This window comes from Gopherus flavomarginatus, chromosome 2, assembly GCF_025201925.1.
Source record: "Gopherus flavomarginatus isolate rGopFla2 chromosome 2, rGopFla2.mat.asm, whole genome shotgun sequence".
In the NCBI taxonomy this organism is placed as follows: domain Eukaryota; kingdom Metazoa; phylum Chordata; order Testudines; family Testudinidae; genus Gopherus; species Gopherus flavomarginatus.
In genome coordinates this window covers 135,922,683-135,937,459 of record NC_066618.1, presented here as the reverse complement: position 1 = coordinate 135,937,459, position 14,777 = coordinate 135,922,683, and the positions used below count along the sequence as shown (strand labels likewise).

General features: G+C 44.1%; 1 protein-coding gene across 1 annotated transcript in view; it reads right to left on the bottom strand.

Annotated features, from left to right (window-relative positions):
* Positions 1-2,380: 2,380 nt before the first annotated feature.
* ANKRD33B (ankyrin repeat domain 33B) overlaps positions 2,381-14,777 on the bottom strand; it is a 107,070-nt gene continuing 94,673 nt past the window's right edge. The window contains exon 4 of the mRNA XM_050937498.1: positions 2,381-3,231. Within this exon, the coding sequence (XP_050793455.1) occupies positions 2,381-3,231 (851 nt within the window). The remainder of the gene's footprint in view (positions 3,232-14,777) is intronic.

Sequence of the window (14,777 nt, the reverse complement as noted above, 5' to 3'; positions counted from 1 at the left end):
CCTGAACCCGTGCTCTATGCTGTGCATGGCTGGCTCCAGCCGGGCGGTGCAACTGCCTATCATGGTGCAGCCGTGCTGCCAGCCACCGGTGCTCCAGGGAGCATGGTAAGGGGACAGGGAGTGGTGAGGTGGGAATTGGATAGAGGGCAGGGGAGTTTGGAGTTGTAGTCAGGGGCCTGGGGTGTGGATAGGGGTCGGGGCGGTCAGAGGGCAGGGAACAGGGAGGGTTGAATGGGGGCAGTGTCCTGGGGGGCATTCAGGAAGGAGAGGGGGGTTGGATGGGGTGGTGGGGGGCAGTTAGGGGCAGGGGGCCTGGGGACAGTCAGGGGACAGAGAGCTGGGAGGGTTGGATGGGGCAGGGGTCCTGGGGGGGCCATCAAGGGGCAAAAAGTAATGGGGCTCGGATAGGGGCGAGGGGCCGGGCCACCCCTGGCTGTCTGGGGACGCACAGCCTCCCCTAACCGGCCCTCCATACAATTTCAAAAACCCGACATGGCCCTCAGGCCAAAAAGTTTGCCTGCCCCTGCTGTAGAGTACAGTGAAGGCGAGTTACCTATGCATTAACATTTTCAGTAATATTCTCATTTAAGTTCTATCTAGTCTTGAATGCAGAGCAACACAGTGAAATGAACACAGAGCAATACAGTGCTTTGAAATGGAAGGAAATATAAAAACATAGATACATTATTTACTGTATGTCTTGCTGTTTTCTTCTGAATACTACTATTAACATTATCTTTCTATTGCAAGTAGCGAGCACAGAGCCATTACGAAAGTTTGTCAGCTAACTTGCTATAAAAAAAAAAATCCACAGAAAATTCCTAAACTTACAAGTGGTTTCTATGCCCTTTACACATTCCTCTTGCTAGAACCAAAATAACCTTAATAGGGACTGAAATAAACTTTGCCCAATTAAGCAAATTCTGAGTTTCAAAAGGCCTATGTGCATACAGGAACGGTGCATTTCTGTGGCCATAAATGCCACTCACGTTCTAACTTTACAGCTAGGATTATGTGTGGGACTTAGGGAATTGCTCTGAAAGTCACAGGGCTTTGATGCTGGTAAAGCTACCTTATGCAGCTTCCTTTATTAGTTTTATGGGATCCAGGAAGGGTGTGGAACAATATGCCTGGTACGTTGCTCTTCATTTGCCAGTTTAAGAACTTGGGTGATTCCTGCTGTGAATTTGATATTAAGAAATGGTTTTCCAAGGACTGGGATGGAGATGGTAGATGCAGCACTACCCATTTGGCACCCGTGATGTACTATCTCAGACCCTCACCAGGATGACTATCCTGGATTTCCCAATGCTGGTGAATGGGCTGCCTCATATGACCTTTTTGATTATTTTCATAGAGTACTCCTGCACTCACTATCCATGATGTACTTCTTGAAGGTAGGAGAAGACAATTTCATTATCTGAGTGATCATCTGGTCCTTTCTGGCTGTACACTGGACCATTCCCAAGGGGCAAACTTAGATTTAGTGAAAGGACCTTCAACCATCCGATGATTTTGTAGGTAAATGCAATGATCCGAGAGTGGAGTAGCACATTCCCAGAGACAAAAAAGAAGGCCGATAGCAAGTAAAGGAAAAACTGTAAGGGAAGAGGGAAATCTTAAAGTTGACCATAACATTAAAAAATTGGGCCAAATCCGCAGCTAGTGTAAATGGGTGTAGCTTCATTGACGTTTATGGAACCAGGCTGATTTACATCAAGTGGGGATTTGATTATTTCAATTGTTGAGACAGTGTATATATTAGATGTGCAGCCATTTTTTATCTTCAAAGAGTAAAACCAATAGTGTTAAGAATCATATTCATTCAGACAGTACATGTGTAGTGTTTGATACCTTTGATGTCTTAAACTCTGGTTTTCAGAATTAAAATGTTAATCATGAAGTGCTTTATCATATTCAAAAAGATATGCATTACATATAGCCCCAGATTCATTACCTACTGTACCAAGATTGTGGCATACCTGAAACTCTTTGTGGTTTTCATTATTATTACAAAGCATTGCAATTCATATGGTCCTACCAAAGAGGAAGGGAGAGTGACTAGTATCAAAAGCTGAAGCCCTTAATTTTATCCAGTAGAAAATGAACACAAAACTTGGCCCTTTCATGCATATGTGCCATGAAGGCTGTTTCTCAGCTGTTAATCTTGGGAAAAAATCACCACTTTAATTTTCTGCCAGTGGGCAAACAAACAATTTTTTACACTTCAACCCCAAGATTTCCTCACACTCCACCAGATACAGTCAGTGATAGCCCATGTGCTATTTCAGTGCCATAGGGCCATTATTCAATTTAGTTGCCCCTACTTTGATGTGCACAGTCTGTTAACAATGGAATGTCTGATATCCCCACCATTGAGTCATGTCCTGTTTTTCTGCGGAGACTCCTGCCTCAGTTTCTGAGCCTCTGCTGCTTTCCTCTTCTCTTGTTCCTCTGCCTTCTTCCGCTCCTCCTTTAGCTCTTTGTATCTCCATTTTGGAATCTGTAGATAAGTGCCATCTTTGGCACTGCTCTTTCTCCTCACTTTCTCTGGTTGGTAGGTGGGTGGAGGAGCCTTGTTGACACGGACTTTGGGGATGACAAATCCTGGCCTCACACTGCTCCTTCTCAGTAGGTGCAGAGGCAGAAGGCTTCCTTTCCTTGTGACCACAGTGTTCATGTGAGCTACTGTGAGGCTGAGGGGCTGCAGACTAGCCCGCCGGTCCTTCTTTTTGGGGATTAACATGACTCTGGAGTTCTGAAATAATTTCTCATAGCTGCTAACGTGGTCTTTGTCCTGAGATCGGATATCCTGGGCTCTCTGCTTCCTAAGGATTTCCTGCACAGCCAGTGTGCGTTTCCCCACGCAGGGTGGGCTCCCTGGGCACACAGTCCTGCAAGATATGGCAATAAAGGGGCTGTTTAAACTTGTAGTCATCCTAACCATGTGGTCAAGGACGCCATCTTCTTCAGGGCCACAGGAAGCCCTGAATGACATTGCTGACCTTACACCCTCCGAGATCCTCTGCAAACAGCTTTTTGGTTCTGTGGCCTTGGCAAGAAGTTCCTTCATTTTTGGCCATTCTGACTTATACTGATCACAAAACTGCTCAGGGCATGGCCTGTCCATCAGCCTCTGCATGAGGAAGGCTGCTTCTGATCTTCCTGTGTAACAAGCCCATTCCCGTGGAGTCATTCCACGGCTTGGGTCAGTCGCGTGAACATCTGCCCCTTAAAGGAGAGAAAGGAAAAACATTTGCGTTTATCGGTTATATAGTGCACACTTCAACTCCCACTACCACAGTCAAAACTGAATGAAGCAGGGATCCTGTCAAGAAAAATAATATGTGATTATGTAATTGAAGACTGTATCATAATGCACACACACAGTTCTGGAATTTCCTGACTTTTGAGTGCTTAACTTTGCAACTTTATTGTTTTTAATGTAGTTTTCTTGTATATAAATTCCTATTTTTAAACAGCACACTGAAAATAAAAACCAGAAAAATAAAACAAAAACCACCACACAACCCATGTGGAATCATACTGACCCCCCCACACACACATTGGTCACAAATAGGACTGAAACATTTAGATCCACAGCACAGACCTCTGCCCACTTGAGCTAACAGAGTAACTGGTGGCAATAGCAGACTGTTCTCCTATATCTGGACCAGTCACTACTGAGTAAAGAGACATATAGCAATGGAAGAACCCCTTCTGTCTCTGTAGTAAATGTCTACACTACAGCAGTGCAGGTGCAGCTGTGCCACTGGAGCATTTCTGGTGTAGACATACCCTGAGTGCCAGGGAGGAAGATGGTGCTGTCCACTATGATAGATAAAGAAGGGAGAAGGGAGAATGTGGGTGATAGAGCAGAAGCTCAGTTTTAGCCATGTTAAGTTTCAGCTGATGGCCAGACCCCACAAGGAGATGTCAGGAAGATAGGCCAAGATGTGGTTAGGTTGGAGGGAGACAGGTTGCAAACAGAAGTAGATCTCTGAGGAATCTGTATAAAGGTAATAGTTAAAGCCATGTTTGCAGAGAAGATCATCAGAGACAGGGTACAGAGCAAGAAGGGGAGGGGACCAAAATGGAACTCTGTGGGACCCCCCTGAAAGAATGTGAGGGCAGGAAGAGGAGGACTCACCAAATAAGACACTGCAGAAGCAGCCACAGAAGCAGGAGCGGAAGCAGGGTAAGGACAATATCTTGAAAGCTAACAGAGGACAGGATTTCAAGAAGAATCTGGTTAACAATATCAAAAGCTGTAAAGAGATCAACAAGACTATGATAGAGGCCATGATGTTTGGCCTTAGTCTGCTCTTCATCTCCCCATCAGCCTGTCTGTCTCTGAACCCCTATTCTCTTCCCCTACACCAGCCTCCTCTTCCTTCATCTTTCCCCCTCTCAGCCTGTCCCTGGACTACCAACCTTTCCTCAGCCCCACCTGTGCCTACACTTCTTCTCCTCTCCAACTTACCTAGGTCTCTCTAGGAATATAGGAAATTGCATGGGAGTTTTATAGATTCATAGATTCATAGACTCTAGGACTGGAAGGGACCTCGAGAGGTCATCGAGTCCAGTCCCCTGCCCTCATGGCAGGACCAAATATTGTCTAGACCATCCCTGATAGACATTTATCTAACCTACTCTTAAATATCTCCAGAGATGGAGATTCCACAACCTCCCTAGGCTATTTATTCCAGTGTTTAACTATCCTGACAGTTAGGAACTTTTTCCTAATGTCCAACCTAAATCTCCCTTGCTGCAGTTTAAGCCCATTGCTTCTTGTTCTATCATTAGAAGCTAAGATGAATAAGTTTTCTCCCTCCTCCTGATGACACCCTTTTAGATACCTGAAAACTGTTATCATGTCCCCTCTCAGTCTTCTCTTTTCCAAACTAAATAAACCCAATTCTTTCAGCCTTCCTTCATAGGTCATGTTCTCAAGACCTTTAATCATTCTTGTTGCTCTTCTCTGGACCCTCTCCAATTTCTCCACATCTTTCTTGAAATGCGGTGCCCAGAACTGGACACAATACTCCAGTTGAGGCCTAACCAGCGCAGAGTAGAGCGGAAGAATGACTTCTCGTGTCTTGTTTACAACACACCTGTTAATGCATCCCAGAATCACGTTTGCTTTTTGTGCAACAGTATCACACTGTTGACTCATATTTAGCTTGTGGTCCACTATGACTCCTAGATCTCTTTCTGCCATACTCCTTCTTAGACAGTCTCTTCCCATTCTGTACATGTGAAACTGATTGTTCCTTCCTAAGTGGAGCACTTTGCATTTGTCTTTATTGAACTTCATCCGGTTTACCTCAGACCATTTCTCCAATTTGTCCAGATCATTTTGAATTTTGACCCCGTCCTCCAAAGCAGTTGCAATCTCTCCCAGTTTGGTATCGTCCGCAAACTTAATAAGCGTACTTTCTATGCCAACATCTAAGTCGTTGATGAAGATATTGAACAGAGCCGGTCCCAAAACATACCCCTGCGGAACCCCACTTGTTATACCTTTCCAGCAGGATTGGGAGCCATTAATAACTACTCTCTGAGTACAGTTATCCAGCCAGTTATGCACCCACCTTATAGTAGCCCCATCTAAATTGTATTTGCCTGGGTTATCAATAAGGATATCGTGCAAGACCATATCAAATGCCTTACTAAAGTCTAGGTATACCACATCCACCGCTTCTCCCTTATCCACAAGGCTCGTTATCCTATCAAAGAAAGCTATCAGATTCGTTTGACACGATTTGTTCTTTACAAATCCATGCTGGCTATTCCCTATCACCTTACCACCTTCCAAGTGTTTGCAGATGATTTCTTTAATTACTTGCTCCATTATCTTCCCTGGCACAGAAGTTAAACTAACTGGTCTGTAGTTTCCTGGGTTGTTTTTATTTCCCTTTTTATAGATGGACACTATATTTGCCCTTTTCCAGTCTTCTGGAATCTCTCCCATCTCCCATGACTTTCCAAAGATAATAGCTAGAGGCTCAAATACCTCCTCTATTAACTCCTTGAGTATTCTAGGAGGCATTTTATCAGGCCCTGGTGACTTGCAGGCATCTAACTTTTCTAAGTGATTTTTAACTTGCTCTTTTTTTATTTTATCTTCTAAACCTACCCCCTTCCCATAAGCATTCACTATGTTAGACATTCCTTCAGACTTCTCAGTGAAGACAGAAACAAAGAAGTCATTAAACATCTCTGCCATTTCCAAGTTTCCTGTTACTGTTTCTCCCTCCTCACTCAGCAGTGGGCCTACCCTGTCCTTGGTCTTCCTCTTGCTTCTAATGTATTGATAAAAAGTCTTCTTGTTTCCCTTTATTCCCATAGCTAGTTTGAGCTCATTTTGTGCCTTTGCCTTTCTAATCTTGCCCCTGCGTTCCTGTGTTGTTTGCCTATATTCATCCTTTGTAATCTGACCTAGTTTCCATTTTTTATGTGACTCCTTTTTATTTTGTAGGTCATGCAAGATCTCATGGTTAAGCCAAGGTGGTCTTTTGCCACATTTTCTATCTTTTGTTGTTTGTTTGTTGTGTTCATACAACATACATTTTAATAGTAAGCCGAGGGTGGGAATGATTTATTACATAGGACAGGGCCCTCAACCACGTGCTGTGGATTCTGAATGTGTTTAAACTGGCCCTGGGTTTTCAGATCAAGTTTGCTGATGGCCAACCTCCCACCCACATTTCCCCTCCACCCCCAAAACCACACACACACAAAACCGAAACATCAACAATTCCAGGGCAGATCGCAGCCAGACCCAATGCTAGGGGAGGTGGCTATTCTGATATATGATTAAACAGGTTAACCAATTTTTGAGGCCATCTCCATTTGGATTTGTTTGCAAACAGGCAACACAAAGCCAAGTGTTTGCCTCCAGATATATTCCAGATGTAGAATCATGGAAGAGCTGTGCTCTGTCTCTAAACCACAGTCAAATACACTGTTTCTTCTTACTCAGATACATTTGTCCAAACTGATCAGAGACCATTTACAGGGGTCCATTGAGCTCACCATTCGTGCTGCCTCTTCTATGATTTCAGGTTCTATCAATACAAATTGACATATTCCCAGCTCTTCTTGGAGCTATATCTCACAAAAGAAGTTTACCAAATACAGAGATCCAAATCTTTTAGCAGCATACTCAATGCTGATTTTATGTCTCATCTAATGAAATCTTGTGTGACACAAGTTCTTCTTAAGATGCTACTGACTTACTTTGCAAATCCAGAAACATTCCTAAACAAATTCCTCATTCAACAAAATTTCTAGGGACTTTACCAGTTGGACCAGACATCAATATTCAAGCCCTTTTTCAAAGGTTATGGCAGTCTTATTGAACTATTTGTCATTCAGATTTAAGGCTGGTCTAACGAGTCTTCTTTAAGAAAATGTGTGCATTGCCCTTAGTCCTCATTTTCCTCACATTAAATCATGCCCTGAATCCTGTTTTTCAAGGAACTAATCTGAGTAGATGTGTCACTTTGGGATATGAATATTATACTCAGTTAATGAGGTTTCATGTCTCAAGAGATTGTTATCCGCAAAACTGACATCAATGCTGCTGTGTTTGTGCTGGGCTGCCAAAGCATCAGAGTTCCAATTAATCAGAATTTCAGACCTCTGAATAAAATTGCCCAGGGTACTATGAATTTTTTTTCATTAAAATCCAGTTGTAAATCTCACATTTCCTGCATTGCTCCTTTATCCTATCTGATTAGTGACAGAATAGACAAACAACTTTGGGTTTCTTCTCAATGTATGCAAGTCTGTTAATAAGAAGTAGGATCTAAAATTCTGGTTAAATATTCATCTCTTTTAAAAAATACCGGCCCCACCAACTTTAATTAAATGGAATCCTCAAGGAAAACTGCACCCATTTTGCTCAGCTTAGTAATATGAGAGTGCTAGAGTAAGTAGAACTCTAGTTAGGTCAACTCTGAAGCTCTCAGCCAGGCAACACTTTCACTTTCAGCGTTTGGCCCTGTGGACATACACTATGAAATGTTTTATTTAAGGTCCAGATTCTGCTCTATTATACCAGCGTAAATCCACAGCTGCTCCAGTGGTTTCACTGGAGTAGCACTATCTGGCCCTCCATTTTTAATCACAATTGGCATTTCTGCATGTCTTCTGCTGGTGGTGGTGATCTTGCTAAGAAGTGATATCAGTTGTGACCTTGGCAGTGCGGCAGCCCAATGGAAGTAACTGCAGAACAGTAATTAACCTGCTTTAATATTCATTTTACATTCCAAAAAGTACATTCATATTTTTTAAAGATTAAACATTATGGCCAAGATTTTCCAAAATGACTAGTGACTGTGGCTGCCTCAGTATTTTGGTTCCCAGCCTGAACACTTTGACTTTCACAAAGAACAGCCACTCTGAAAATCAGGCTCCAATCACTCATCACATTTTTCCCTACAGTTTCCCCCATGTGACTTCTACACCCAGTACTAAAGCAGGCTGGAAGCTTGGTTAGTCTCCAGTACTGAGCTCTTACATTGCCAGTGTCATAGAATATTGGGGCTGGAAGAGACCTCAAGAGATCATCTAGTCCAACCCCCTGCTCAAAGCAGGACCAATCCCCAAATGGCCCCCTCAAGTATTGAGCTCACAACCCTGTGTTTATCAGGCTAATGCTCAAACCACTAAGCTATCCTACTCCCACCCTGGTAATAATACACTAATAATATCACTAATACACATGCACAGTAAATACTTTCTGGTTATGATTTACAGCAGAAATTACTCCATAGTGCTTTGATCATCCTCATAAGGTTCGCTGTAACAGGGTGACTGATCCCTTTAAGAGGAAGCAGGGTCCAGGGCACATGGAATGATTACCTGCTGCCCAGTTGGGCTTAAGGGAAGGCACCTGGGCCTTAAAAAGAGGTAGATGGCTGCAGGTACAGGTTGGCAGATGCCTGTAGGCACACCATGGCATAAGGCTGCTGCAAGGCCCTGAGTCCCGCAGGAAGACACCAGCAGGAAAGCCTGTGGAGAAGGCCATACTCCAAGCAACAGGTGTTAGGAGGGGAGGAAAACAGACTCAGAGAGGAAGGCTGTGCCCATCTTGGAACTGGAGCAGAAGAGTGTTTGAAGTCTGAAGGGAAGCCAGACCCTCAGGGAGGAGGAGCTGTGACCAACTGAACCTGGGATGAAGACTTTGTAGGTTTAAGTTCTGTTTTGAAAAACTTTGTGCAGGACTTAATAAATTGGCTCCAGGGAGGGGAATGAATAGCTGGACTGTGAGGACTTTTTGAGGGGTCTGAGTGAAGAGGAAACTGAGGCAGGCCTCAGCAAAGCCACACTTGGCCAGCAGTGGGCACTACAGGGCAGGCACCTATTTACATTAGCATACTGAGCTATAATCTACAGCAGTGGTTTTTAACCAGGGGTACACAGAGGTCTTCCAGGTGTTACATTAACTCATCTAAATATTTGCCTAGTTTTACAACAGGCCACATAAAAAGCACTAGCGAAGTCAGTACAAACTAAAATTCCATATTGACAATGACTTGTTTATGCTGCTCTATATACTGAAATGTAAGTACAATATTTATATTCCAATTACATTATTTTATAATGAGATGATAAAAATGAGAAAGTCAGCAATTTTTCAGTAAGAGAGTGCCTATACACTTGTATTTTTATGTCTGATTTTGTAAGCAAGTAATTTTTAAGTGAAGTTCACATATACACGTGCACATAGGGGACATGTCACCATACCAACAACATCCTTTGAAGCAATGATACCACTTTAGTCCTATAGGGTAAAGAGGAAAGAGAAAGTCATGATAATAAAGCAAACAATGGAAAATCATGGAATCCATGGCTTTGAAGAACACCATCACAAAATTTCTTACAATTGTTTTCTGATTACTTACTTGCTTACTATTCAGAATGACTAGCAAGCTTCAGGATTTACAATGCACTACATCTAAGCATAGCTGAAATTGCCAGTCTAAAAAACCCCACAACACTGGAATTAATGATGTAAATACATCTCAGTAATTTAAGTGGGGGGTGGGGGCAGTCAGAAGAAGATCTTAAAGCTTCCTGGCTGTCAAATGTTTGAAAACTTCAATGGTCCTTTAACATAAGCTACTTGTAAAACTATTCTTAAATAGTTGGAAAGTATGGAAATGCAGAGCTAAGGTACCCAAATCATTAGCCTTCCCTTGTACTCTTGTATCCCTACTATATTCACAAGATAAGCTTATTCCTGCATACTGCACCTTTTCAGCATTATCAGTATGATACATATCCCTGCTAGACTTTACCTTACTTAACAAGTCACAGGAAAATTTTCCATTTCTTTCCTGTCTGAACTCTGAGAGGGCTAGAGACACCAAACTGAAGCCAGAGATTCCCAGGGTTAACCTCCTAGGTATGCTCCGAAAGACACTTTGAATTGACAGATCACTAAAACCCTGTAACTCTTAGGGTATAGGTAATAACTCATTTGCGTGTATAGGTTTGCTTGCTTTAATCTGTAAATAACTCTCATTTCTTTTTCCTATTTAGTAAACCTTTAGATAGTTCATTACAGGATTGGCTACAAGTCTTGTCTTTGGTGTAAGATCTGGGGTAAGTGACTGGTCTCTTGGGACTGGAAGCAACCTGAATATGGTGTGAATTTTTGGCGAAAGTGATCATTTATTACTAAGGCCAATTTGCCTGGGTGGTAAGATAGACTGGAGAGGCCAAGGGCACTGTCTGTGACTCCATGGTAAGACTGTTATAGTGATCCATTTGGGGGGGATCTTCCCTGAAGTTGTACTCTCAGTGTTGAGCTATTCCAGACAGCATGACATATGGTATATCTACATTTGAGGTGGGACTGTGATTCCCAGTTTGTACCCATGGTACTTCTGCTCAAGCTAGCATGCTAAACATATCAGTGTAGCCAGGGCAGCACGGGCAGTGACTTGGGCTATCTGCCCAGCATGGACCCAGGGGGACCATGCGGCTAGCCCAAGCCACTGCCCGTGAAACCCCAGCTACACTGATGTTTTTAGTGCATTAGCTTGAAGTCTACAGGAGCTGGGAATCACACAGCTGCAATGTAGATATACCCTCAGGGTAAAGGGCTATCAAAGGTGTGAAGGGTTCTTAACAAGTATATGTTTAATGTTCTTTCTGGGGAGTTGGCTAAGTGTGTGACTGTGTGCCAGGATCTGAATCTTATAGTGCCAAGGCCAGTGGGAGTGTGTGCATATTGAGGCATTGCTCAAAGAGGGTAGAGGGAAGGTGGCGTGTGCAACCTTTATGTCCTTTCATAGTGTTAGCTGGAATCCTGGTGGGTGAGAGTGACTGGGTTGTAAAAGGAGGTGAAGAGTTTGTACATTTCCGCAACTGTGAGGCTGGCAAAGTAAAGGTATTTGTGTTAATGGGGTGTATTGGGGCACTGCTGAAAGAGATGGGCATGACGACATACTGCCAAGCAACCTTAACTCTGTGTTAACATAGATCTTTGCCACTGAATTTCATAGGTTTTTTTTAAACAGGAAAACATATGGTGTTGGTAGGAGTTAGTGGTCATTTAGACAGTTGTACATATCATGTTCTGCGACTTGCAAACTGATCCAGGCCGCCCCGTGTAAACACACACACACCAGCTGGGCCCCACCAACCCTGCTTCACTACACATCCCTAGTCATGACCCTGACCCATTCACTACATTCCCCCCTCCAACTTGGCCTCTCCCCAATGCTGTACACAGGCCCCCCACCACAAGCAGGGAACTCGTCTCCCTGAAATCTTCACTCTCTGACATACAAACATTTCTATTGTTGTTAATTCCACCCCATTTCCCATAGCCTGGCTCACACGCAGTACCTGGAGTGAAGGCCAACTATATGACAGTGGAATGGCATTTCTGGTCACATTGCTGAATGGTTGGAGGTGGGGTTTGTGGCAGGACCAGGAAGAGACATCAGAGACAGGGTTTCTGCTCCACAATACTGACAGTTTTATGTTTGAGAGAAAGTAATTCTATGCTATACAGCACACATTTTTCAGTCAGCTAGGAACCTTCCAATTTCTCAATAAATGTTCTTCTAACACTTATTCATAGCAGTCATGGGGTGCACTGGCAGGGCTGGAGAGGATTAAGCTACAGGAAGGTTTGGCCGCAGGGGATTAAGGCTCAGAGGGTTGGGGTGAATTGGCAGAGCTGGGGGTGCATGGGGATTGGGGTGGAGGGGCTGGGGTGCACTAAGAGGGCTGTAGGGTGCCATGCCTCCCTCACCTAAGTCCCCAACTTCATCTCACCTACCATCCATCCCCATTTATTCCCCCTTCCCATAACCTCCCTCCTCTCCCTACAGCCCCAAACCATCCTCCCCCCACACCTCCACCCCAAATCTCTCCTCCCAGCAGGCATACCGATGTTTAATTCTTTCCCCCAAATCCTTTGATTACATTTCCCCCAAAAATGAAATTGCCACCCAACTCACAAATTGTAGCAACCTCCAACCATCAATTCAAACCTCGTTTTGTCTTAGGGCATGGCTACACTTGCGAATGTAGAGCACTTTGAGTTAAACCAGCCTTTGTAGAGCGCAGAAGGGAAAGCGCTGCAATCTGTCCACACTGACAGCTGAAAGCGCACTGGCATGGCCACATTTGCAGCACTTGCAGTGGCCACAGGGAGCAGTGCATTGTGGTAGCTCTCCCAGCATGCAAGTGGCTGCAATGTGCTTTTCAAATGGGGGTGTAGGGTGGAGTATGACAGGGAGCATGTTGTGTGTATGTGAGGGGAGAGAGAGTGGGTTTTTTGGGAGCTGAGAGCATGACAGCATGCTGTCTTGTAAATTCAAAGAGCAGCAGATCTCCCACAGTAATTGTTTGCTTTGATAGCCACATTCCTGCAGCGATTCCAAAACAAGACAAGAGTGGCCACTTGACTCAAGGGGATTATGGGCCGTCCGGAGGCCAGTCAGTGCACAGTAATGCAACACCTCGTTCACACTGATGCCTGGGCGTTTCACCCAAGCGTACCAAACGTTATGCTTCTCGCCGAGGTGGATTACCAGGAGCGCTCTAGCCACGGAGTCAGAGCTCTCTAAGTGCCTTGCCAGTGTGGATGGGTTGTGAATTAGGGTGCCGGAGGCTGCTTTAATGTGCTCTAACTCACAAGTGTAGCCAAGCCCTTAGGTGCGGGCTTGTGATTAACATATCCTTAGTTATGTTAATTGAAGGGTGAGTTCACAGCCATCAAAAGGTCTGTGATTTATCCAGTCAGACCCTCTCACTGTAACAGTACAAGGCAGCAGAAGGAAACTGGGTTGGGGGTGGGGTGGGTGGCTGTAATTCAGGAACCCTAGGTTAGATGACCCCAAATTTGGATCCCTAATGCTACTCAGTGACCCTGTGAGGCACACCACATTTCAAAGCAATCTGAATAAATGTTCGGATTTTAAAGCACTTACAGGTGTTGAACTTTAAAGCATATAAAATGGTGGGAATAGAAACCATCTAGTCATTTTTCTGCACTGGAGCATGAACAGTGTAAAAAAATGTACATTTTCTTAAATACTGTTCTCAATTTGTGTCCCCCAAAGATTTAGTGAGTGCCATGTGCTACCCTGGGTAAACCTCAACAGACTGAGATAATTTTGACCTGCACCACATCGGGGGGGAATCCACCTAGACACTTTCTTTTTTAAAATGGGTATTTTTTTCACGGCTTATATTTCTGGAACTCTGGGCTTAAATGAGTCCAAATTTGGGTCATTAACCATACCTTTGTTTTCCTGAGGCACACTAAATTTCAAAGAAATCTGACTAAGCATGTTGATTTTAGAGGACTTAAAAAGGTCCACCTTTAAATAGATGTCATGGTGCAACCTTAACTATAGTAGTTCTGCCATACCACAATAATAATAGTAAATGAGTCTTGTAATAAATAAATCACATTTCAAAATCCATGCAGAATGCAGTTATTTCAATTTGCTATTTGTAATTAAGTGGCTATAACAATATATTTTCCTTTCTCATGACTTGATATCAGTTTAACAGGATAATCAAGGAAAGTGTTTCCTCCTTCTCTGAAATACACATTATAGGGCCCTGGCCTTCACAAAAGAACATGCCAAACATTCTATAAATTGTGCTTAATGGCACAAGGTTATATGTACTCAGACATAAGGGATGCAGGGTTTTTATTTTATTTAGTTTTTTACATGATCCACTGTATAATGATTGCTCAAAGAGCAACAATGCCAAGTAAGGGAATGTCTACACAAGTGGTGGGCAACCTGTGGCCTGCAGGCTACCCGCGGCTCGTCAGGTCAATCTGCTGATGGGCTGTGAGACAGTTTGTTTATATTGACCGTCCATGGGCACGGCTGCCCGCAGCTCCAAGTGGCCGCAGTTCACCGTTCCCAGCCAATGGGAGCTGCGGGAAATGGCGCGGGCTGCAGCGACTTGCTGGCCATCGCCTCCCGCAGCTCCCATTGGCCGGAAATGGCGAACCGTGGCCACTGGGAGCTGCGGCAGCCGTGCCTGCGGACGGTCAATGTAAACAAACTGCCTCGCGGCCTGTCAGCAGATTGCCCTGACGGGCTGCGTGCGACCCATGGGCCACAGGTTGTCCACCACTGGTCTACACAGTCTACGTGCGCCAGCTGTAGACTCAGGTTTGCAGGGCTCGGGCTACAGGGCTGTTTCATTGTTGTGTAAGCTTCCAGGCTCAGGCTGAAGCCCAGGCTCTAGGACTGCGGGGATAAAGGATCCCAGACCCT